The sequence below is a fragment of the Heptranchias perlo genome, chromosome 44 (assembly GCF_035084215.1).
Source record: "Heptranchias perlo isolate sHepPer1 chromosome 44, sHepPer1.hap1, whole genome shotgun sequence".
NCBI lineage: Eukaryota > Metazoa > Chordata > Chondrichthyes > Hexanchiformes > Hexanchidae > Heptranchias > Heptranchias perlo.
This window is the reverse complement of record NC_090368.1, coordinates 1,916,577-1,942,942: the sequence shown is the minus strand read 5'-3', so window position 1 is coordinate 1,942,942 and position 26,366 is coordinate 1,916,577. Positions and strand designations below refer to the sequence as shown.

General features: G+C 49.9%; 1 protein-coding gene across 1 annotated transcript in view; it reads left to right on the top strand.

Annotated features, from left to right (window-relative positions):
- The first annotated feature begins 1,101 nt into the window (after positions 1 to 1,101).
- The window catches only part of ints3 (integrator complex subunit 3), a 64,944-nt gene continuing 39,679 nt past the window's right edge, over positions 1,102 to 26,366 (top strand). Inside the window, exons 1-8 of the mRNA XM_067976018.1 lie at positions 1,102 to 1,307; positions 9,951 to 10,034; positions 10,824 to 10,907; positions 13,266 to 13,379; positions 15,441 to 15,525; positions 19,326 to 19,392; positions 24,091 to 24,235; positions 24,983 to 25,112. Of these exons, the coding sequence (XP_067832119.1) occupies positions 1,233 to 1,307; positions 9,951 to 10,034; positions 10,824 to 10,907; positions 13,266 to 13,379; positions 15,441 to 15,525; positions 19,326 to 19,392; positions 24,091 to 24,235; positions 24,983 to 25,112 (784 nt within the window). The 5' untranslated portion in view covers positions 1,102 to 1,232. The remainder of the gene's footprint in view (positions 1,308 to 9,950; positions 10,035 to 10,823; positions 10,908 to 13,265; positions 13,380 to 15,440; positions 15,526 to 19,325; positions 19,393 to 24,090; positions 24,236 to 24,982; positions 25,113 to 26,366) is intronic.

The window sequence follows — 26,366 nt, the reverse complement described above, 5'->3', positions numbered from 1 at the left end:
CATATACCCCCACCCACACACCCTCCCCATATACCCCCACCCACACACCCTCCCCCATATACCCCCACCCACATACAACCATTCCACCATATACCCCCACCCACACACCCTCCCCATATACCCCCACCCACACACCCTCCCCATATACCCCCATCCACATACCCACTCCCCATATACCCCCACCCACACACACACCCCTCCCCATATACCCCCACCCACACACACCCCTCCCCCATATACCCCCACCCACACACACCCCTCCCCCATATACCCCCACCCACACACACCCCTCCCCCATATACCCCCACCCACACACCCCCACCCTCCTCATATACCCTCACCCACACACTCCTCATATACCCCCACCCACACACACCCCTCCCCCATATACCCCCACCCACACACACCCCTCCCCATATACCCCCACCCACACACACCCCTCCCCCATATACCCCCACCCACACACACCCCTCCCCCATATACCCCCACCCACACACACCCCTCCCCCATATACCCCCACCCACACACACCCCTCCCCCATATACCCCCACCCACACACACCCCTCCCCCATATACCCCCACCCACACACACCCCTCCCCCATATACCCCCACCCACACACACCCCTCCCCCATATACCCCCACCCACACACACCCCCAACCACGCCCCTAAGTGGAAGACCCTCCCCCAAGCTCCCATTGGTCAATAAATTGTCAAAACACAAACTATGTTTTTGTTTTAAAAGACTTCCGTGTTACTGGTCGCTGCCCCTTAATCCAATACAATTGGTACTTTTACCTGCCAATCATTCAGATTAGATCAATTTGATTGGGTTATGAATGAGAATCATGGTCCCGGTCTCCCCCCCCCCCCACCCCCCAACCACTGTCAATCATCCAGCCGACGTAGATTGTGATTGGCTGATCGCCCTGTCAATCAGCGGGCAGGCACCGTGTACTTCCTGCGGGGGGGGGGAGGGGAGTGAGAAAGTTGATTGGCCGGCGCGGCCGTCGATCAAGTGCGGGTGCGATCGCGAGTGGCTGAGGCCGCCGTCGATCACGCTGTGGAGGCGGGGCGGGGGGCGTGTCCTTCCGGTTGTCGGCTGGTGAATGGAGTGTTGTCGCCGATTGGCTTCCATGCCCCCCCCTTGCAGTCAGCGCCCGCCGCTGAGGTGATTCCTTCTCGGGCTTCGAGGATCAGGCCAGAGGCCGGGGCCTGCCCGCCCGCCCGCCATGGAGGCCGTTCACAAACCCAAGGGGAGGCTGCTGGTCTCCAACGCCTTGGACGCCAAGGACGAGCTGGAAGAGGTAAAGGGGCGGCCGCCCGGAGAGAGTCTGTCGGCGTGGGGGGGGGGGAAGCTACTACTACCAGGCCCAGGCGTCAGCTGCTGCTAGGCCGCAGAGGGTCACTTAAAGAGGCAGCGTCCCTTCAGCAGTGGGCAGCCTGTCAGGGAGGGGAGTCACCAAATTCAGCCAAGAGATTAATTTAATTGAAAATCATTTGAAGCCAATTTTTGCAAAGTCCCAAAATAAGGGAGGAAATTCCCTCAAATTAAATTTTAAAAATTAAATTAATTTTTTTTTTGTGCACAAAACAAGCAAAAAATAATAATTCCAGAGGGTCTACATTGCCCCTTCTGTTTCTTCAGTGCCAGTGCTGAGGGAGTGCAGCACTGTCGGAGGGTCAGTGCTGAGGGAGCGCCGCACTGTCGGAGGGTCAGTGCTGAGGGAGGGCAGCACCGTCGGAGGGTCAGTACTGAGGGAGGGCAGCACCGTCGGAGGGTCGGTACTGAGGGAGCGCCGCACCGTCGGAGGGTCGGTGCTGAGGGAGCGCCGCACTGTCGGAGGGTCAGTACTGAGGGAGGGCAGCACTGTCGGAGGGTCGGTGCTGAGGGAGCGCCGCACCGTCGGAGGGTCGGTGCTGAGGGAGCGCCGCACTGTCGGAGGGTCGGTGCTGAGGGAGCGTCGGAGGGTCGGTGCTGAGGGAGCGCCGCACCGTCGGAGGGTCGGTGCTGAGGGAGCGCCGGAGGGTCGGTGCTGAGGGAGCGCCGCACCGTCGGAGGGGCAGTGCTGAGGGAGCGCCGCACCGTCGGAGGGGCAGTGCTGAGGGAGCGCCGCACCGTCGGAGGGTCAGTACTGAGGGAGGGCAGCACCGTCGGGGGGGTCAGTGCTGAGGGAGCGCCGCACTGTCGGGGGGTCAGTACTGAGGGAGCGCCGCACTGTTGGAGGTGCCGTCTTTCGGATGAGACGTTAAACCGAGGCCCCGTCCGCCGCCTGAGATGGACGTAAAAGATCCCACGGACACTATTTTGAAGAAGAGCAGTGGAGTTCGCCCCTGGCCCATGTTTATCCCTCAACTAACACCTAAAAGCAGATGACCTGGTCACTATCATGTTGCTGTTTGTGGGATTTTGCTGTGCGCAAATTGGCATCCGCATTTCCTAAATTACAATAGTGACTACACTTCAAAATGTACTTCAATGGTTGTAAAGCGCTTTGGGACGTCCTGAGGTCGTGAAAGGCACTATAGAAATGTAAGTTCTTGTAAATAAAATCATTAAATGATGGCAGTTCATAGAAGGTCAGTCAGCAGCTGCACAGAGAAAAGGCAGGTTCACAAAGGGTCCACACCTGATATAGTTTGCAGATGCAAACAGACCTGCTGTGTCTGTGTAGCAGTTTCTGCTTTTATTTCAGATTTGCAGTTTCTTTTAATTTGTCCACTTTTAAATGTTGGCCACCTCTGCTGATGGTTGGTTACTGTGTCAGTTGTCATCCCGTTTGCTTTAGATGAAGCCCAGGCCGACACTCCTCCTCCTCCTTCCCCGAAGGTGCTGACTCTTGTTGGGGTACAGATCCATGGTCACAAGCAACATGCCCCCTGGTACCTCGCCCAACCAGCCAGTCTCCTTGCATGAGCCGGGGCAGGAAGTGTTCAGCCATGGAGGGGACTCACAGCCCAGCTGAATCTTGCCCTCTTCCTGTTTGTTGACCGTGTGCGCTTTACACCAGGGATCACTGGCACAAACCAGGACCCCAGACCGTGGAGAGGTGAGGCCAAGTGCAGCACCTGAATCTCTTCCCCGACTGAGATCAGCTGAGTTAGCACAAGCAGAGGAGAGAGCCTGACACCATCTTGGTGTGTTAGGCTCAGTACCACACTGGCTGGCTCATTTTCCCAATCTGCTTGTTTTTGTTCATGATGCCCAAGTATCTGTGCAGCTGAAAAATAACTGGAAGAGACACTCAGTGTGGAAGGGCTATAATCCCCACCTCCACCCCCTCCAGGAAACACAAAGTCAGGGCCTGAGATTCATTCTCCTTTCAGAGTTGTACAACAACTCCCATTTATACAGCGCCTTTAACGTAGTACAACGTCCCGAGGCGCTTCACAGGAGCGATTATCAAACAAAATTTGACACCGAGCCACATAAGGAGATATTAGGACAGGTGACTAAAAGCTTGGTCAAAGAGGTAGATTTTAAGGAGCGTCTTAAAGGAGGAGAGAGAGAGGTGGTGAGGTTTAGGGAGGGAATTCCAGAGCTTAGGGCCCAGGTTCTTTCTACATTAAAGGCACTCTTCAAATGCAAGTTGCTGTTGTGTGTAGCACCTTCCACATAACAGAACGTTCCATGGCACATCACAGAAGGGGCTTTGAGTTTGGTTTGAGCAGGACTCTGAAGAAGGAAAGCTTCGGAAGAGCATTGCAGGGTGTGCACCCGGTGGCTGAAGGCTTCTCCACTGAGGGTGGGGTTGGGGGGAAACAGAAAGTAGAGGGTGCGAGCTGGCGCGTGAGTTGGAGAAGGTTGCAGAAGTGGTTTTAGTGCAGGGCACAGAAATGTGCGAAAATCGAAGGAACCCAAAGAATTGATGAGGAAAGCAAATAGCTCAGCAGGAGTAGTCGGAGCGGAGGCCAGATCCATCAACAAGCATGGGTTCAATGATATCAAGCTTGGATCTTAACAGCCTGTCGTTGTTGGAGGAATTGAAGATTGACTTGTGTTGTCAGTAGGATTTCAGTGAAGCTTGAAATGCTGAATACAAAACTGTTCACTTCAACTGCAACCCGCAAGATTCTGTCCTTCCAAACGTGGGCTAAGTCTGGAGAAAGCACTTGAGCTGTATAACACTGGGGTACAGTACTGGTGGGTACAGGTCTGTCACTGTATAACACTGGGGTACAGTACTGGTGGGTACAGGTCTGTCACTGTATAACACTGGGGTACAGTACTGGTGGGTACAGGTCTGTCACTGTATAACACTGGGGTACAGTACTGGTGGGTACAGGTCTGTCCCTGTATAACACTGGGGTACAGTACTGGTGGGTACAGGTCTGTCCCTGTATAACACTGGGGTACAGTACTGGTGGGTACAGGTCTGTCCCTGTATAACACTGGGGTACAGTACTGGTGGGTACAGGTCTGTCCCTGTATAACACTGGGGTACAGTACTGGTGGGTACAGGTCTGTCCCTGTATAACACTGGGGTACAGTACTGGTGGGTACAGGTCTGTCCCTGTATAACACTGGGGTACAGTACTGGTGGGTACAGGTCTGTCCCTGTATAACACTGGGGTACAGTACTGGTGGGTACAGGTCAGTCCCTGTATAACACTGGGGTACAGTACTGGTGGGTACAGGCCTGTCACTGGGGTGAAACAGTTGGTGGGGACAAATTAAGAGTATCAGACAAGAAGTGTATTATACAGCATTTAAATGCATATAGAGTGAGTGTGATTTTCCCACTTCCTCTCACCACAATAGTGGTACCATTATATGTAGGATACACGTTTTTGAGTCAGGCTTAAGTCAGGAGTGTGATGGATACCCACCACTTAGAATCATAGAAAGGTTACAGCACGGAAGGAGGCCATTCAGCCCATCGAGTCTATGCAAGAGCAATCCAGCTAGTCCCACTCCCCCGCCCATCCCCGTAGCCCTGCAGTTTTTTTCCTTTCAACTACTTATCCAGTTCCCTTTTGAAGACCATGATTGAATCTGCCTCCACCACCCCCTCGGGCAGTGCGTTCCAGATCCTAATCATTCGCTGTGTAAAAAAGTTTTTCCTCATGTCACCTTTGGTTCTTTTGCCAATCACCGAAAATCTGTGCCCTGGATCCGCCAATGGGAACAGTTTCTCTCTATCTACTCTGTCTGGACCCTTCGTGATTTTGAATACCTCGATCAAATCTCCTCGCAACCATCTCTCTGTTCCAAGGAGAACAACCCCAGCTTCTCCAGCCTGTCAACATAACTAAAGTCCCTCATCCCTGGAATTATTCTCGTAAATCTCTTCTGCACCCTCTCTAAGGCCTTGACATCTTTCCTAAAGTTCGGTGCCCAGAACTGGACACAATACTCCAGTTGTGGCCGAACCAATGTTTTATAAAGTTTCATCATGACTTCCTTGCTTTTGTACTCTATGCCTCTATTTATAAAGCCCAGGATCCTGTATGCTTTTTCAACTGCTTTCTCAACCTGCCCTGCCACCTTCAACAATTTGTGTACATATACCCCCAGATCTCTCTGTTCCTGTACCCCTTTTAGAATTGTGCCCTCTAGTTTATATTGCCTCTCCTTGTTCTTCCTACCGAAATGTATCTCTTCGCATTTTTCTGCGTTAAATTTCTTCTGCCACGTGTCTGCCCATTCCACCAGCCTGTCTATATCCTCTTGAAGTCTATCACTATCCTCCTCACTGTTCACTACATTTCCAAGTTTTGTGTCATCTGCAACTGACACCCAAGTCCAAGTCATTAATATATATCAAGAAAAGCAGTGGTCCCAGCACCGACCCCTGGGGAACACCACTGTACACCTCCCTCCAATCCGAAAAACAACAGTTCACCACTACTCTTTCCTGTTACTTAGCCAATTTTGTATCCTTGTTGCTGCTGCCCCCTTTATTCCATGGGCTTCAATCTTGATGACAAGCCTATTATATGGGACTTGAATCAAACGCCTTTTGAAAGTCCATATACACCACATCAACTGCATTGCTCTCATCTACCCTCTCTGTTACCTCATCAAAAAACTCTATCAGATTAGTTAAACATGATTTGCCTTTAACAAATCCATGCTGGCTTTCTTTAATCAATCCACACTCGTCCAAGTGACTGCTAATTCTGTCCCAGATTATTGTTTCTAAAAGCCTGTAGTTGCTGGGTTTATCCTTACATCATTTTTTGAACAAGGGTGTAACATTTGCAATTCTCCAGCCCTCTGGCACCACCCCTGTATCTAAGGATGTTTGGAAGATTATGGCCAGTACCTCTGAAATTTCCACCCTTACCTCCCTCAGCATCCTAGGGTGCATCCCATCAGGACCGAGTGACTTATCTACTTTAAGTACAGCTAGCCTTTCTAATACTTCCTTTTTATCATTTTTTAGCCCATCCAGTATCTCAACGACATCTTTCTTTACTGAGACTCTGGCAGCATCTTCTTCCTTGGTAAAGACAGATGCAAAGTACTCATTTAGTACCTCGGCCATGCCCTCTGCCTCCATGAGTAGATCTCCTTTTTGGTCCCTAATCAGCCCCACACCTCTTACTACCTATTTACTGTTTATATGCCTATAGAAGACTTTTGGATTCCCTTTTATATTTGCAGCCAGTCTATTCTCATACTCTCTCTTTGCCCCTCTTATTTCCTTTTTCATTTCCCCTCTGAACTTCTTATATTCAGCCTGGTTCTCACTTGTGTTATCAACCTGACATCTGTCATATGCCCCTTTTTTCTGCTTCATCTTACTCTCTATCTCTTTTGTCATCCAGGGAGCTCTGGCTTTAATTGCCCTCCTTTCTCCCTAGTGGGAATGTACCTGGACTGTACCCGAACCATCTTCTCCTTAAAGGCCGCCCACTGTTCAATTACGGTTTTGCCTGCCAATCTTTGATTCCAGTTTACCCGGGCCAGATCTGTTCTCATCCCACTGAAATTGGCCCTCCTCCAATTAAGTATTTTTACTTCAGATTGCTCCTTGTCTTTTTCCATAGCTATTCTAAATCTTATGATACTATGATTGCAGTTCCCTAAATGTTCCCCCACTGACACTTGCTCCACTTGGCCCACCTCATTCCCCAGAACCAAGTCCAGCAATGCCTCCTTCCTCACTGGGCTGGAAACGTACTGGTCAAGAAAGTTCTCCTGAACGTCAAAAAATTCCTCCCCCTCTTTGCCCCTTATCATTGTTATCCCAGTCTATATTAGGATAGTTAAAGTCCTCTGTTATCACTACTCTATGGTTTTTGCATCTCTCTAATTTCCCTGCAAATTTGCTCCTCTATCATCTTCCCACTAGTTGGTGGCCTATAGAATACACCCAGTAGTGTAATGGCACCTCTATTGTGTCTTAACTCTAACCAAATAGATTCTGTCCTTGACCCCTCCAGGACATCCTCTCTCTCCAGTACTGTAATATTCTCCTTAATACTGCCACCACCTCCCCCCGGCTTTTCTTCTCTTCCCTATCTTTCCTGAACACCTTGTATCCAGGGGTATTTAGTACTGAATCCTGTCCTTTTTAGAACCAGGTCTCCGTTATCGCCACAGCATCATATTTCCATGCGGCTAATTGTGCCTGCAGCTCACCAACCTTGTTTACCACGCTTCATGTGTTTACTCACATGTGCTGTAAGCCTATCTTAGACTTTCTTGTACTCTCTCTTAGTCTTGGCTGGATGGTGCAGCCAGAACAGCAATCAAGAAGCTCGACACCATCCAGGGGACAGCAGTTTGCTTGATCAGTACCCCTACCACTGGACTCGATACTCGTGTCCTCCAGCACCAATGCACAGTGATGGCAATTGTACAATCTACAGGATGCACTACAGCAACTCATCCAAGGTTACTTCAGCGGCACCTCCCTCCCCTGCGACCTTTGCCACAGAGAAGAGCAGCAGGTGCATGGGAGCACCGTCACCTCCAGCTTCCCCTCCAACTCGCACACCATCCTGACATGGACGTATATCGGCCGTTCCTTCGTCGTCGCTGGGTCAAAATCCTGGAAGACCCTGGTGTACCTGACAACATTGTGGGAGCACCTTCACCACAAGGACTGCTGCTGCTTAAGGCCCATGGCCACCTTTTCAGGGCAACTAGGGATGCGCATTAAATGCCGGCCTTTCCAGTGACGCCCAGATTCCGAGAACAAGAAGAAATTGGGATTTCCCAGGCCCTTGGTATCCTCAGGGCCACCAAATTTCTGTTCAGCTGACACTGGATTTCTGAATTTTCCTCTTTGTTGACTCGTTACTCCTGTCTATTTTCTGCAATGACAGGACTGTTTAGCTGACATTGTTTCATGGAACTTAGGCCAGTGAGTTCCTGAGAGTGCGTTAGTATTTTACAGGGTGCCCCCGGGGACTGTTAATATTTGGAGGAGGCCTCACGTGCAGAAAGAGTTTTAAAACTACTGATGCAGGGGTGCTCCCCATCTGCCTTGGGATAATGCAAATTGGTGGATGACCTCTCGTGACTGGTATAGGCTGGGCTAGGCGTGGGGATGGAGACAAGTACAGTACAAATACCATCAATTGAATTTAATCCGGTTGATTGTTGCTGTGATCTGGAATGCGCTGCCTGAAAGGGCGGTGGAAGCAGATTCAGTAGTAACTTTCAAAAGGGAATTGGATAAATATGTGAAAAGGAGACATTTGCAGGGCTGTGGGGAAAGAGCAGGGGAGTGGGACTAATTGGATAGCTCTTTCAAAGAGCTGGCACAGGCACGATGGGCCGACTGGCCTCCTTCTGTGCTGTAAGATTCCATGATTTGAGGTAGGAGGAGAGTGGTATTTGCAGCTGTGCAGTGAAGCTCTTCTCGCACAAGGCTTTATCCCGTGAAAACTCCGGGAGATCATCGGGAAAGGCAGATACGGGAGGTTCCAACGCAAGCTGAGGGGCGAACACTGTCGAGGGAGGAGGACTTCCGCAGTTTGAGGTCCTGGGACAGAGTGAGTCAGAGCGGAGAGGCTGTGATAGGTCTTGATTTGAACACAGGAGAGGGAAAGCAGAGTACGTAAAAAGAACAAACTTGCATTTCTCTCGCTCCCTTCATGACCTCAGGACCTCCCAAAGCGCTTTACAGCCAATGAAGTACTTTTTTTTTTGAAGTGCAGTAATGTCAGAAACCTGGCAGCCAATTTGCGCACAGCAAGATCCCACAAACAGCAATGTGATTATGACCAGATCATCTGTTGGTTTGAGGGATAAACGTTGGCCCTGGACACTGGGAGAACTTCCCTGCTCTTCTTCGAAATGGTGCTGTGGGATCTTCTACGCCCACCTGAGAGGGCAGACGGAGCCTCGGTTTAACATCTCGTCTGAAAGACGGCACCTCTGACAGTGCAGCACTCCCTCAGTACTGGCACCGGGGAGTGTCGGCCTCGATTATGTGCTCAAGCCACTGGAGTGGGGCTCGAACCCAGGACCTTCTGACTCGCAGGCAAGAGTGCTACCGGCTGCCACCGCAGGAAAGGAGATTTGGAAAGCACCAAATAACCTTGTCGAGAGATCACTGATGGTCCCCGGCCTGGTGTGGAACAGGGGGCTGTGGCCGAGCCTTCCTACCAAGGCACGGGGTGCATTGGCTTGGGATCGGCTTGGGGAGCTGATAGTTTTTCACTTAGGCGGGAAACTGCCCCTTCAGAAGAAGACCGGGACTCGGAAAAATAACCGGGGTCCCTGCCACTCCGTAATGCCCCATTTCTCGCCCGTGCTGTGTGAGGAGGAGGGTGGTAAACTTACAGATGTCTCAATGTTTCACCGGATTACTTTGTCTTCACTCTTAGTCCAACCCCCTCCCCCCCCTCCCCTCCCCCCCCCCCCCCCCCCCCCCCCCCCCCCCACCCTCCCCATCCTTTTCGTTTCGACCTGCAGAGTCTCACCTATTTCACAAGACTTAAAAAAAAAATATTCGATGCATTTTTCATTGTTTTCTGTTCTTGTTTAGAAACTGGAGAGATGTTTAAGTGTGATATCACCGATGATCAACGGAGTATCTGAGAGAGAAGCAAATGATGCGATGAATGCTCATGTAAGTGCATGGCGGAGTTTCTGTAAATATCTATTAAAAATCCTACCAGTGCGTGCACACCTCTTGTAACACCTCTGTCAACTTGTTTCAATTAGTAATTCCCATCTCCACAATTGTCATTGAAATGGAAGCTGCATATGTAAACGTGTCACGCTGTAATTACATCCTCCTGCCAGTAGTGGCGCTGTAGTGCTCCGGTTTTGTATCTCCAAGCTTCTTGACCTGTACCACGGAGGAACTCCTGTGTTTTACTCTGCTTCCCAAACTGTATGCCCTGGTCCAATTATTCCCCTCTGCACCATTCCCGCAGACACCGCCCGGTCGGGACTGCGCCCTGCCGGCGGGGGGGCACCGCCCGGTCGGGACTGCGCCCTGCCGGCGGGGGGGCACCGCCCGGTCGGGACTGCGCCATCCCGGTCCGCACTGACTGGTCCAGACTGCCCTGTTTACTGCTGCGGTTTTTTTGTGTGATTTTCATCGATGTGATCTCCCCCACCATCCACCCCTTGGCCTCGTGGCAGACGTTGCCAATTTAGAGCTAGGTTCGGGGAGGTTTTGTGCTGCATGTCCAATTCCAGAAGGAACTAGGACAAATCACCTCCAGCACAGCTCATTCAGAGGCTCTTACGACCACCAAACTGCAGACATTCGCCCCATCGGTCTGGATTCAGATCCAGGTCACTGAACCACCCTGTGCTCATGCTGCTGAGAAGTTTCGAACAGTAAGATTAGTTTTAGATTTGGCCATTGCCCAATCTTACTGACTCTTCCCCATTTTCTCTCCCAAAGGTCTGTAAAGGAGCACAACAACACGAGGAGGTTTGTTTGGGACTTTTAACAATGATTCTAATGGAGCCTTTGCAAGCACAAAGAGTGAGTAACGATAGATTTTTATACATAGAACTTATAGCACAGAAACAGGCCATTCGGCCCAACTGCTCTGTGCTGGTGTTTATGCTCCACACGAGCCTCCTCCCTCCCCTCTTCGTCAAATCCTCTCAGCATATCCTTCTATTCCTTTCTCCCTCGTGTTTATCAAGCTTCCCCTTAAATGTATTTACACTATTCCCCTCAACTACTCCATGTGGTAGTGAGTTCCACATTCTCACCACTCTCTGGGTAAAGAAGTTTCTCCTGAATTCCCTATTGGATTTATTAGTGACTCTCTTATATTTATGGCTCCTAGTTTGGTCTCTCCACAAGTGAAAACATCTTCTCTACGTCTACCCTTTCATAATTTTAAAGTCCTCTTTTTGTATTTGTTGTTTCTATCTATCCACCTTGAAAAAAATATTCTGAGCTGCAGGCTGAAACTTACAATCTGCAAAGTTTCCTGACCAAACAACAATTAAGTTCTCAATTGACCTAAATTAGTGTTCACATGACAGCACTTAGGCTTTGTGGCCTTAGCAGAATGTTACTTTTGTGCTTTCCAGATTATAAACAGTGCGTCATCACATTAACTGTGAGCAATGCCACTGGAGACCTGCTGGTTTTAAAGGCTTCCTTATTCCATGCAACCTTCCGTCACATAGACAGAGGAGATGAGAAGGAGTAGATGAAGGAACTTGGGTGATTTAGGGGGTTACACGCTGGCCCATCCGGACTGATGGGACGAAATATTGTCTCTGGAATGGGAGACACAAGGGGACATAACCTTAAAATCAGAGCCAGGCCATTCAGGAGAGAAGTTAGGTAACATTTCTTCACACAAAGGGTGGTAAAAGTGTGGAACTCTCTCCCACAAAAAGCAGTAGACGCTAGCACAATTAATCATTTAAAATCTGAGGTCATTAGATTTTTTGCTAACCAAGGGGTATTAAGGGATATGGAGCCGAGGCGGGTAAATGAAGTTAGGATATTGATCAGCCGTGATCTCGTTCAAAGCTGGAACAGGCTCGAGGGGCTGAATGGCCTCCTCCTGTTCCTACGTCTCTCTCTGCTGGCTCGTAAATTAAAACGTTTTATTTAAAATTCATTCTCGGCATTTAGTGCCCATCCCCAGTTGCCCCTTGAAGGTGCTCCCACAGCGGTGTTAGGTAGGGAGTTCCAGGATTTTGACCCAGCGATGATGAAGGAACACCTGTGCTTGTGTTTCGTCCCAGTCACTGGGTCGGGTTCCCAGCAGTGGTTCTGCTCCTGGACTAGCAACCCAGAGGCCGTGAGGTCAAATCACACCACGGAAAAGTTGTGGAATTGATTTCAAAACAATTGGCGCTGGTGCCAGAACAAATGACCCACGAGATTGTGGTAGCAACCTAACTGGTTCACCAGTGTACTTCAGGGAAGAGAACCTGCCGCCTTTACCCAATCTGGACCTACGCGTGACTCCAGCCCCCTCACTACGTAGTTGGCTCTCGACGCCCTCTGAAGTGGCCGAGCAAGACAACCAGTTGTTTTTTTTAAAAAAAAGCACCCAGGGTTATTAAATTGCCTGCCAAATCTGCTGGAACTTCACCAAAAAATAAAGGACTGAGCCTGTGAAGTCTAGAATCGGGGCTGTTTTTTTTTTAAAGCAGTTTTTTGGTTCAGTAATTTTGGAAGCAGCTGTCGGGATAATTGCATTTTTTGTTTCCAGTGACAGTTTTAGTTTCATTTAAAAAAAAAACGAGCAGGACCCTCGAGAGGCCGTCCCTTCAGAGCCTGGGAAATAAGAAGTGCCCTGAAGTGGTGTTTAATTATGTTACCTCCGTCATTAAGGCTGCAGCAGGCAGCTCCAACCTTTTAACGTCTGATTCGATTTAACGGCAAGGGTGTTTTACCCAGCTGCTGATGGCTGAGTTCGTACGACACCCGGAGACATCCCAGGAGTGGAATGCGAAAGGGGGTGGAAGTTATGTTATGGTTATCTCAAGCTCCGGTCAGACCCCATCTGGAGCGACTGCGTTCGGATCTGGGCACCGCACCTCAGGAAGGAAAAATTGGCCTCTGAGGAGGTGCAGTGCAGATTCACCAGAATGCAACCCGGGCTAAAAGGGTTAAATTACAAGGGCAGGACTCGGCTTGTATTCCCTTGAGTGTGGAAGATTAAGGGGTGATTCAATTGAGGTTTTTAATTTGATTAAAGGAGTTTTTAGGGTAGATAGGGAGAAACTATTTCCTCTGGTGGGGGGAGTCCAGGACATTTTACTATGTTAAAATCGCTATATAAATGCAAGTAGTTGTTGCCTCTGAGTGTGAGGTAGTTGCTTTGTCCCTGTTTTGACGGTGCTGTATGACGGTGTGTTGCAGTGTTACCGGGATCTGACGCTGGTCAGCAGAGATGGAATGAACCTGATTTTAATGAAGATTAACCAGCTCCTCATGGAAAAATACCTGAAACTTCAGGACACGGTCAGAATCCAGGTGAGACATGTGCTCGACTGTGGGTAGCACAGTCTCTGAGTCAGAAGGTCATGAGTTCAATACCCACTCCAGAGACTTGAGCTCATAATCCGGGCTGACATTCCCAGTGCAGTACTGAGGGAGCACTGCACTGTCGGAGATGCTGTCATTCAGATGAGACCTTAAACCGAGGCCCCGTCTGCCCTCTCGGGTGAACGTAAAAGATCCCACGGCCATTACTGGGAGAAGAGCAGGGGAGTTCACCCCTGTGTTTTGGCCAATATTTATCCCTCAACCAACATCACTAAAAACAGATTATCTGCTCATTTATCTCATTGCTGTTTGCGGGATCTTGCTGTGCGCAAATTGGCTGCTGCGTTTTCCACGTTACAACAATGACTACACTTCAAAAAAAAGTACTTAATTGGCTGTAAAGTGCTTGAGGACGTCCGGGGGTCATGAAGGCACGATATAATAGCAGGTTCTTAATGAAGTTGTGAAGAAGCTCTCCAGTGGCTCAGTTGGCAGCTGTGTTGTGAGGTGGTACCGAGCCACATGGACCAGGAAAGCAGCTTGTGGGGAGTGGGTGGGGCACTTCAGTTGGCTGAGGGGTCAGTGACCCCTGATGGAAAGTGTGGGTGTTGGTGAGGTGAAGGTCACGATTGGTTTGCGTGTAGCGTCCCCTCCTCCACTGGCACTGGGGCAGTCCAGACGGGCATCTGGTCAAGGTAAAGGCAGTCGCCATCGAGCTGTATGACAGTGTGAGCCTGAGCCTTCAGGATAAAATAAACCTGTAGCGGGTGCTCAGTGGGGAACCACAAGATAAACCTTGTGTGACAGAATCGGATAATTAATTGCCAGTGACAGTCTTATGAGCGCCTTTTCACAGTTGGTGTTAGACCTGCTTTCCGCTGAGTATTCTGTTTCAGAGCTGTCAACGTGATGTCAGTACACCCGAACACAGGATGTGTGAAATACCTCATACTGTGCTCACCTGGACTGTGAAAACACCCAGCAGCGCAATGTCTGATTCTGTCCTTCAAATTCAGGGTGTGTCTGGAGAGAATAACCTCATAGAACAGTACTGGTGGGTACAGGTCTGTCCCTGTATAACACTGGGGTACAGTACTGGTGGGTACAGGCCTGTCCCTGTATAACACTGGGGTACAGTACTGGTGGGTACAGGTCTGTCACTGTATAACACTGGGGTACAGTACTGGTGGGTACAGGTCTCTCACGGTATAACACTGGGATACAGTATGGGTGGGTACAGGTCTGTCACTGTATAACACGGGTACAGTACTGGTGGGTACCAGTCTGTCCCTGTATAACACTGGGGTACAGTACTGGTGCATACCGGTCTGTCCCTGTATAACACTGGGGTACAGTACTGGTGGGTACAGGTCTGTCCCTGTATAACACTGGGGTACAGTACTGGTGGGTACAGGTCTGTCCCTGTATAACACTGGGGTACAGTACTGGTGGGTACAGGCCTGTCCCTGTATAACACTGGGGTACAGTACTGGTGGGTACAGGCCTGTCCCTGTATAACACTGGGGTACAGTACTGGTGGGTACAGGCCTGTCCCTGTATAACACTGGGGTACAGTACTGGTGGGTACAGGTCTGTCCCTGTATAACACTGGGGTACAGTATGGGTGGGTACAGGTCTGTCACTGTATAACACGGGTACAGTACTGGTGGGTACAGGTCTGTCCCTGTATAACACTGGGGTACAGTACTGGTGGGTACAGGTCTGTCCCTGTATAACACTGGGGTACAGTACTGGGGGGTACAGGTCTGTCCCTGTGTAACACTGGGGTACAGTACTGGTGGGTACAGGTCTGTCCCTGTATAACACTGGGGTACAGTACTGGTGGGTACAGGTCTGTCAATGGGGGTGGGAGTAAGAGCTAACAGTATCTCTCAGCATTAAACTTACTGGATTAAACATGTTCTGGCTGTCGCATATTTGTACCCAGTGGGCTGAGTAAGCCGAGAGACGGAGCTAGTGTGATGTGATGCAGTTGTGTGAGAACACATTGAACAAGTTGTGACGATCTGGTTTCTTCTTCATCCTCAGTTGGTGTGGTTGGTGCGCGAGATTGTGAAGAATGCAGTTCTGGGAGCAGATGGGGTGTGTATGACGTTAATGAAACAAATTGCCGGTGAGTATCTGTTCAGCTGTTTTAACACGGGGGGAGGGAGGAGTTGCCTGTCGGGATCTAATTATCTAAACTGTTAACTCCTTGAGTGTGTCCTTAATGAACTTTACAGTGAGCTGAAAGTGAAGGTGGGGCATGACTCACACCTGGTTTGTGGCCATGATACTGCTGTCATTTTTTTTTCCCTCCAGTTTTTTTACCTTTGCCTTTTTTTCTTAAAGGTGTTGACTTTGTTGGGTCTTGTTTTCATGGCGACTGAACTTCTTGCTGGGTCACGGTTCCAGGGCCATTGATTCCTTGCTGGGTCACGGTTCCAGGGCCATTGATTCCTTGCTGGGTCACGGTTCCAGGGCCATTGACTCCTTGATGGGTCACGGTTCCAGGGCCATTGACTCCTTGCTGGGTCACGGTTCCAGGGCCATTGACTCCTTGCTGGGTCACGGTTCCAGGGCCATTGACTCCTTGCTGGGTCACGGTTCCAGGGCCATTGATTCCTTGCTGGGTCACGGTTCCAGGGCCATTGACTCCTTGCTGGGTCACGGTTCCAGGGCCATTGACTCCTTGCTGGGTCACGGTTCCAGGGCCATTGACTCCTTGCTGGGTCACGGTTCCAGGGCCATTGACTCCTTGCTGGGTCACGGTTCAAGGGCCATTGATTCCTTGCTGGGTCACGGTTCCAGGGCCATTGATTCCTTGCTGGGTCACGGTTCCAGGGCCATTGACTCCTTGCTGGGTCACGGTTCCAGGGCCATTGACTCCTTGCTGGGTCACGGTTCCAGGGCCATTGACTCCTTGCTGGGTCACGGTTCCAGGGCCATTGACTCCTTGCTGGGTCACGGTTCCAGGGCCATTGACTCCTTGCTGGGTCACGGTTCCAGGGCCATTGACTCCTTGCTGGGTCACGGTTCCAGGGCCACTGACTCCTTGCTGGGTCACGGTTCCAGGGCCACTGACTCCTTGCTGGGTCACGGTTCCAGGGCCACTGATTCCTTGCTGGGCCACGGTTCCAGGGCCACTGACTCCTTGATGGGTCACGGTTCCAGGGCCACTGATTCCTTGCTGGGTCACGGTTCCAGGGCCATTGACTCCTTGCTGGGCCACGGTTCCAGGGCCATTGATTCCTTGCTGGGCCACGGTTCCAGGGCCACTGACTCCTTGATGGGTCACGGTTCCAAGGCCATTGATTCCTTGCTGGGCCACGGTTCCAGGGCCATTGACTCCTTGCTGGGTCACGGTTCCAGGGCCATTGATTCCTTGCTGGGCCACGGTTCCAGGGCCATTGACTCCTTGCTGGGTCATGGTACCCTGGCCATCAGTGGCTGTACTAACTCACCCAAATGGCTCTTCTTTCTGTGTGAGCCAAGAGGGTGAATGTTGGGAAGGTGTTCAACCACAGGGGGCTTTGGTGCCAATCCTGACCTTGACCTCACCCAGCATCCAAATACTTTCCAGCAGAGGCCACATCGGTGAACTGGAGCAGGAACCCTGGCTGAGAATCGAACCTGGGACATTTCTGGTCCATCCAGCTCAGGACTATACCAGGCAGTGCCTTTACCCACTAGGGGATATACCCTATCCTTTTACCTTGGTCTCCCTATGACCCCCTTTGAAACTCCCGCCGAGAAATTTGCACGAGTGGCCTGGATTAACCCTTCCTCCTGATCTTATCTTCTTCCTGCTTTTCTCCCCATGAGAAAGTGTCTCCTCTCTGCCCGGTGCAGCCTCCTCCATGTGAGATCAGGATCTCGGCACTTTGGCGATTCGTGGGCGTGCCTCATCTCCTGCCGCTGTGTGGCACATGGAGCAGGAGTACCCCAGTGGCAACAGCACCTCATTCCTGCGTTCTGACTCATTTTGCGGTGAGTTGCAGAGCAGCTCTGTTGCAGTCCTGGGAGTAAGTCTGCCTTATGACCGGCAGTGGTGTGTCGTGCAGGAAGATCTGGAAGGGAGGAATTTAGAGTAAACACTGAATAACCCCATTCTTGGCCCTCCTCCTGTTCCTCATCCACACGCTGCCCCTTGACGACATCATGCACTGACATGGTGTCAGCTTCCACATGTATTCTAACAACACCCAGCCCTACCTCTCTCGACCCCTCCGCTGCCTCTGTGCCGTCTCTGCTTGATATCAAAAATTGGTTACACGTTGGGAAGACCGAAGACATTGTCTTTGGCCCCAGTCGCAAACTCTGTACCCCTGCTGCCGATTCCACGCCCCTCCCTGGCCACTGTCTCAGGCTGAACGAGACTGTTCTTAATCCCTGCTTCCTATTTAACCCAAGAGCTGGCCTGTATCCTCTGCATCACAAAAGACCATCTTCTTCCACCTCCGTAACGTTGCCCGCCTCCGCCCCTGCCTCAGCCCATCTAGTGCTGAAACCCTCATCTGTGCCTCTGTCACCTCCAGACTCGATTACTCTAATGCTGTCCTGGCCGGCCGGCCTCCCATCCTCCACCCTCTGTGGACTTCAACTCGTCCAAAGCTCTGCTGCCCATTTCCTACCCGGCACCAAATTCCGTCCTCACTGACCTACCTTGGCTCTCGGCCCCTCAAATTTAAAATTCTTATCCTTCTGTTTAAATCCTTCCAAGGCCTCGCCCTTCCCCATCTCTGTAACCTCCTACGGCCCTCTAAGCCCTCCCTCTCCACGAGCTCTCCGTTCCTCTGACTCTGACCTCTTGTGCATTCTCGCTTCACCGTTTCTGGGCCCACACGGTCTGGAATTCCCTCCCTAAACCCCTCCTCCACGCCGCACCCGTTCCTTAAGACCCGCGTCTTTGACCAAGCTTTCGTTGGCCCGTTTCCTAGTCTCTGACTCGGTGAAGCCCCTTTGGGACGTTCCCTTGCGTGAAAGGGGCTTGTATAAATGCACGTTGCGCTTGTAGATTTAATAGTTTGCGTATTGTGAGCTCATGTTGGTGCGCGACTGCGGTTTTTCCACATTCTAAGAGTCTGCGATTGCGAGATGTGTTGGAGACGGACACACGGACTGCAGCGGTTCAAGAAGGCGGCTCACCACCACCTTCTCAAGGGCAATTAGGGATGGGCAATAAATGCCGGCCTCGCCAGCGACGCCCACATCCCATGAACGAATAAAAAAAAAGATGCTTTTACAGCTCGTGAACCCGCTCCGAGATGGGCCGCCTAGATTGCAGAAGAATAAACTTTCCTGCATCTGGGCTGGAATGAATGCTTTTGTAAAAATACGGGAGAGGTTTGATCAGTGTGCAGATTGCGATTAAACTGCTTTGTGGTTACTTAACCTGTGATTCAGGCTAAATAGGAGGATTGTGCTCAAGGTTTCACTGTAAATTGGGGCAGTGTTCAAAATTATGAGGGGTTTTGATGGAGTAGATAGGGAGAAACTGTTTCCAGTGGTGGGAGGGTCGGTAACTAGAGGACACGGATTTAAGATAATTGACAAAAAAGCCGGGGGAGGTGTGGTGGGGGGGAGGAGGAGATGAGAATTTTTTTTTTAAGCAGCGAGTTGTTCTGATCTGGAATGCGCTGCCTGAAAGGGCGGTGGAAGCAGATTCAATAATAACTTTCAAAAGGGAGTTGGATAAATACTTGAAAAGGAAAAATTTTGCAGGGCTACAGGGAAAGAGCAGGGGGGAGTGGGACTAATTGGACAGCTCTTCCAAAGAGCCAGCACAGGCACGATGGGTCGAATGGCCTCCTGTGCTCTATCATTCCATGAAGGACTTAACATGAGCTCCGGTCTTCTAGGTTAAGTGCATTCAACCACAGAGTGGTTAAAATTGGGATTATAATCTCTTTTGTTCTCTCTCTTTCTCTGCAGGAGGGGATGTTACGCTAAAGAATATCTGGCTGTCAGAAAGTGTCCTCGAGATCCTAGTGGAGCAAAGGTACGAGTGGGCAGGGGGATCTGGCACTCCGATACATGGCAGCTAACCATCGGTGCGCAGTGAAGTGATGCTTCATATATATTTATTGATACTTGATCCTCTGGTTTGGTAATCAAGAACGAGGGGACATGTTGCAGCTGATACAAAAATTGGCCGTGTGGTTGATAGTGAGGAGGAAAGCTGTGGACTGCAGGAAGATATCAATGGACTGGTCAGGTGGGCAGAAAAGTGGCAAATGGAATTCAATCCAGAGAAGTGTGAGGTAATGCATTTGGGGAGGGCAAACAAGGCAAGGGAATACACAATAAATGGGAGGATACTGAGAGGTGTAGAGGAAGTGAGGGACCTTGGAGTGCATGTCCACAGATCCCTGTAGGTAGCAGGACAGGTAGATAAGGTGGTTAAAAAGGCATACGGGATACTTTCCTTTATTAGCCGAGGCATAGAATATAAGAGCAGGGAGGTTATGCAGGAACTTTATAAAACACTGGTTAGGCCACAGCTTGAGTACTGCGCACAGTTCTGGTCACCACATTACAGGAAGGATGTGATTGCACTAGAGAGGGTACAGAGGAGATTTACGAGGATGTTGCCAGGGCTGGAGAATTTTAGCAATGAGGAAAGATTGGATAGTCTGGGGTTGTTTTCCTTGGAATAGAGGAGGCTGAGGGGTGATTTAATTGAGGTGTATAAAATTATGAGGGGCCTAGATAGTGTGGATAGGAAGGAGCTATTTCCCTTAGCAGAGGGATCAATAACCAGGGGGCATAGATTTAAAGTGATTTGTAGAAGGATTAGAGGGGAGCTGAGGAGAATTTTTTTCACCGAGGGTGGTGGGGGTCTGGAACTCACTGCCTGAGAGGGTGGGAGAGGCAGAAACCCTCAACTCATTTAAAAAGTACCTGGATGTGCACCTGAAGTGCTGTAACCTACAGGGCTACGGACCAAGAGCTGGAAAGTGGGAATAAGCTGGGTGGCTCATTTTCAGTCAGCACGGACATGATGGGCCGAATGGCCTCCTTCGCTGTAAATTTTCCATGATTCCATAATAAAATTGGAGCCAGGCCATTCAGGAGGGAAATCAGGATTCATTTTTTCACACTGAAAACCTGGAACTCCTTTCCAAAGTGTGAAGCCCAAATCTGCACAGTATTTCAATTTTTACACTCTGTATCTCATGACACAAAACTCAGTATACCATTTGCATTTTTTGGGACAATGTAGAGGGAGCTTTACTCTGTATCTAACTCGGGCTGTACCTGCCCTGGGAGTGTTTGATGGGACAGTGTAGAGGGAGCTTTACTCTGTAATCTTGATACTGTGGGCCGCAAAAAGAGAGTGTTCCCTTCGTCTATGCGACATCACTTGCCTTGATAAATTCATAACTCCCAAAGTCCAAATTAAATCAAAGTGTTGGGCTGAGTAAAGCCAGTGCGAGGCTGTCGGCAGGTTCCATGTTGCTGTGCTCTCACTTCTTAAGCATGCAGGTTGGATCTTTTTTTTAAATTGAGAGGCCTGGGTGAAGAGGCACGGCCCATAATCCCGGGCACCAGCGGAACAGGAGAGAGGCGGAGATAAACCCGCAGAGCATGATCACGTGAGGCCTAGATTTTAAAAGGAACGTAGGAACAAGGGTAGGCCTTTCAGCCCCCTCGAGCCTGTTCCGCCTGTAGATTGTCGGAGAAAAGGGAGAGTGAGTGAGGGAGCTGAGCACCTTTCAGATCCTGGGGAAGGCAGAGTGAGATTATCGAGTCTCGATTTGAAGAGAATGGGGACTCCGGTTAGGGGCGATGGGGTGGGGCGGGGTTGGAATCAGAGAATGTAGGAGGGGGTATTTGAAGCTTCAGAGGAATGAGAGGAAATCTGAGGGGAAGCAATGACCATGACGTCTATAAGAGAGAATAACGGGCAAGAAAGACTGGAGAATGAGATCGGCAGCTAGAGGAGAGAGACTAAGACTCTGGGTCGGTGTTTGAGGCGTTCGGTAATGCATTCCTTTCCGATTCCCTGTTTTGTCATTTCCTTGCCTTGCTCTTACAGTATTGCACTGTAATTGTTTCTGATGGCTTTGACACTTTGAGAGCTGGGCTGAAAATTCAAAGCAAAATGAGTGTTGGAGAAGGTGTCAGGAGCCATTAGGAGAGAGGGCCGCTGGAACTGAATAATGGATCTATTTTATTTTCCGAGGCTTTGGTAGTTGCTGTAACCTGTCTAGCAGACACCGTCGCTGAGTGATAATGGTCTGCAAAATATATATGTCCTTTATAACCAAAGCAGACTGAATATATTTTAAAACCAATTATTTGATGCTGTGAAGGTGCAGCTGGGCTTGTGTTTAAGGGCGAGGATTTTGTAGAAATTCCAACACCAAAACAGGCCGTTCGGCCCAACCAGTCCTTGTCGGTGTTTACCCTCCACCTGAGCAAATAGCCGTAATCTCATTTACCCACCCTGTTCCCATATCCCTGCAACCCCTTTCCCAACTTCCAATCTAAGCTTGAATGTTGATACGTTTTCTGCCGCGTTTCCTACATTACAACAGTGACTACACTTCAAAAATCTTTTATTGGCTGTAAAGCGCTTTGGGACGTCCTGAGGGCATGAAAGGGGCGACAGAAATGCAAGTCTTTCTTTCTTTCAACCACTAACCTCAAGAAGTGACTCCCACAGCCTCTCAGCTCTCTGCGTAAAGAAGTTTCTCCTGCCCTCTTGTTCTAAATCTCTCGCATTTAATCTTGTACCTATGACCCCCTTGTTGTTGACCCCTCGACTGCTGGAAAGAGTCTGCTTCTATCTGCTCAGTCCCATCCTTATGTAATTTTAGACACCTGTTTTTCACGTCGCGCCGTAATCTGAGTGTTGCAATATAAAAAGACCTGATTGTTTAAGTCTTCCGACCTGATTGTTTAAGTCTTCCTTTATGTTTGTGTTTCCTCATACCAGCGTCCTGGTGAATCTGTGTTGCACCCTCTCTAAAGCCTCAATATCCTTCCAATAGTGTGGAGCCCAATCCTGCACACACTACACTAACTCAGGTCTTATTAAGCTTTTTTATAGGCCCATTATCACCTCTTGGCTTTTATATTCCAGGAAGCACAGCTTAAAGAAAGAGGAAGAAAGAACTTGCATTTCTATCGCGCTTTACGCAACTGCTGGACGTCCCAAAGCGCTTTACAGTCAATGAAGTACTTTTTGAAGTGTAGTCACTGTTGTAATGTAGGAAACGCGGCAGCCAATTTGCACACAGCAAGATCCCACAAACAGCAATGTGATAAATGACCAGATCATCTGTTTTAGTGATGTTGGTTTAGGGATAAATATTGGCCCAGGACACCAGGGTGAACTCCCCCTGCTCTTCTTCGAATAGTGGCCGTGGGATTTTTTACGTCCACCTGAGAGGGGCAGACGGGGCCTCAGTTTAACGTCTCATCTGAAAGACGGCGCCCCCGGCAGTGCAGCACTCCCTCAGTACTGACACTGGGAGTGTCAGCCTGGATTTTGTGCTGAAGTCCCTGGAGTGGAGTTTGAACCCACAACCTTCTGACTCAGGAGAGAGTGCTGCCAACTGACACCAGAGTTAAATGGAAAGTTTTAATCGCTCGAAGGAGGTGGCAAGCATGTTTTATTTTAATCGAGAAGTCTGGGTGAAAGGCCAAGGTGACAGCCCCGCGGATGGAAAGAAAACGTGAATCGAGAAGTAGTAATTAGATGACGGGAAGTTAAGGTTTTAAAAGTGTGCAGATTATAAGGAGGCGGAGGCGGAGGAGGGGTTGGGGGGAAGGCTGAGTGAAATAAGGAGTTCCACACCTCTGAGGTCTCGGGAATAAGTATGTAGCAAACAGTACAATGAATCATGATTTCAACACAGGCAGGAGAAAGGTGTACAGGGAAGGGTATTGGGAGATCCGGGGGAATGAGGGAGAAAGGTTCAGAGAAGGACATGACATAGTCGTCATTGAATCTTACAGCACAGGAGGAGGCCATTCGGCCCATCGTGCCTGTGCCGGCTCTTTGAAAGAGCTATCCAATTAGTCTCGCTCCCCCTGCTCTTTCCCCACATCCCTGCAAATCTTTCCTTTGTAAACACTGACCACCGAGTTAGTCAGAGGCGGTCAATAATCGGGGACTCCAGTTCATTGAAGTAATTATTGAAGTCATGCCTGAGCTGTCTCACAAAATTCAAGGGAATTTTATCCAATTCCCTTTTGAAAGTTATTATTGAATCTGCTTCCACCGCCCTTTCAGGCAGCGCATTCCAGATATAACAACTCGCTGAGTAAGGACAAATTCTCATCTCCCCTCTGGTTCTTTTGCCAATTACCTTAAATCTGTGTCCTCTGGTCACCGACCCTCCTGCCAGTGGAAACAGTTTCTCCTTATTTACTCCATCAAAACCTTTCATAATTTTGAACACCTCTATTAAATCTCCCCTTAACCACCTCTGCTGTAAGGAGAACAATCCCAGCTTGTCCAGCCTCTGCACGTAACTCAGATATGCCGATAGGGTTAGATGAAGACGGAGGCGGCTCGGTGTGGAGCACAAACACTAGCGTAGTTTGGGCCGAACGGCCTGTTTTCTGTGCTGTACGTTCTATATAATTCCACGATCGGCTTTGGTGAGGGGAGGGGAGGTGAGGGAAGGGGAGCCGCAGGCCTCCGTTACCTGGTAAACTGCTTGAAGCTGTGCCTTTCTTCCAGAGAGTGGGTGTTGAAGAGCAACATGCTTATCGCCATGATCATTTACACGTACCTGCGCCTAATCGTGGACCACCATGGCACTCCGCAGCTCCAGTCTCTCCGACAGAAGGAGGTGGACTTCTGCATGATATTACTCCGGGAAAAGGTCAGCGCGCACACGCCGCCCAAACGCGATTCTCGGACGTGCTTTTATCTTCTGGCCTGGCAGCGCTGCTCGCGAATAAAATTGTGCGCTTCGAATACCCGATCATCTTTCCGCCAGTTCGCCCCCCTCCCCCTCTCCTGAAGCTAGGGTCACGGAGCCACAAACGCTCACGCTGCTAACTCGAGACGACGAGTGTCGAACGGCTATTCGCAGGTGGAAGGCGTCGCCTGTCCTCGCCCCCATGTCTGCGCATGAGCAGTTTCCAGTGGGGTGGGGGGGAGGGGGTCGCTGGAGAGGGTTGACGAGTGAGAACTCAGACTGATTTTTTTTCTGTCCGACGATCTCCCGCTCCCCGCCTGGCCCCAGGGACGTCGAGGCCAGATGTATCAGCCCTGCCGCTGGGAACAGCGAGCGCAACATGTTACACAGAGAGGTGTGCGTGTGTCAGTGCGTGCGCGTGTGGTCAGTGCGTGCGCGTGAGCGACTGCTACATGGCGGGGTGGGCGGCGGGAGGGTTATCAATTTGTAAACACTGACCACCGAGTTAGTCCGAGGCGGTCGACAATCGGGGACTCCAGTTCATTGAAGTAATTATTGAAGTCATGCCTGAGCTGTCTCGCACCCTGCGGCTGTGCAGACAGAACATTCGGTGATCTTGAAATTCAGCCCCTGAAGGTCAGACACGGTGGGTTTCTGAGAAACTCTTTCTTCAAAGTCTCTGATCAATAATTGCATTCTCTCTCCCAGTTCATGGACTGTACAATGATTGGCCGAGACCTGGTTCGACTACTTCAGAACGTTGCTAGGATACCGGAATTTGAGAAGCTATGGAGGGACATTCTGCACAGTCCTCAGGCCCTCAGCCCACAGTTCACAGGTAGGGCTGAACCTGAGTATTGCATTGCAAGGTCTGTGGGGAGTTGAAGGAGTTTAAGCTTTCGTTTTATACTGGCCCTGAAGATCCCATAACAGTTAAACCTGGTAACAAGCTGTCCCTTGAAAGGTTCTGCACACAATGTCACTCAGATTTCAGTAAAGTGTAACGTGCAAGTGTGAGATTCTCACACTGTGTCCATTTATACCGTGAAAAACTTCCAGCAGTGCAATTCTAGATTCTGTCCTTCCAAACTTGAGCTGCGTTTGGAAAAAGTATTTTGAATTTTATAATATTGGGGTGTAGTACTGGTGGGTACAGGTCTGTCACTGTATAACACTGGGGTACAGTACGGTGGGTACAGGTCTGTCCCTGTATTACACTGGGGTGCAGTACTGGTGGGTACAGGTCTGTCCCTGTATAACACTGGGGTACAGTACTGGTGGTACAGGTCTGTCCCTGTATAACACGGGTACAATACTGGTGGGTACAGGTCTGTCACTGTATAACACTGGGGTGCAGTACTGGTAGGTGCAGGCCTGTCACTGTATAACACTGGGGTACAGTACTGTTGGATTTAGCCTCTAACCTGGTCTGCTCCTTCAAAACAACTGTTCAAATACAGGCAGACCGGGAAGCTCAGTGCTGAAAGGCAGCACCTTCAACAATGCAGCACTCCCTCAGTGTTGCGATAGAGAGTCAGGATAGATTATGGGCACAAGTCCTAGAGTGGTCTTAAACCCACAATCTTTTGACTGGAGTGCTACCAACTGAGCCAAGCTGCCATGTCGAGCACAGTCACCACTGGGAGCGCTTTGTAGAAGTGTTTTTTTAAAAATTCATTCTCGGGATGTGGGGGTTGCTGGCAAGGCCGGCATTTATTGCCCATCCCTGGTTGCCCAGCTGTTTCATACAACCGAGTGGCTTCCTCAGCCACTTCAGAGGGCAGTTAAGGGTCAACCATGTTGGTGTGGGACTGGGAGTCACGTGTAGGCCCAGACCGGGTAAGGATAGGAGGTTTCCTTCCCTAAAGGACATTAGTGAACTAGTTGGGTTTTTATGACAATCCGATAGCTTCATGGTCATTTTTACTGATAACCAGCTTTTTTTATTTCTGGATTTTTAAAGCTGAATTTAATTCAAATCCTTGAACTGACACGGTGGGATTCGAACTCACGATCACTGGATTATAAGTCCGGTAACATAACCACTACACCACAGTAGCCAGGCGTTGTACCTGAAGCTGATGGCCCCAAT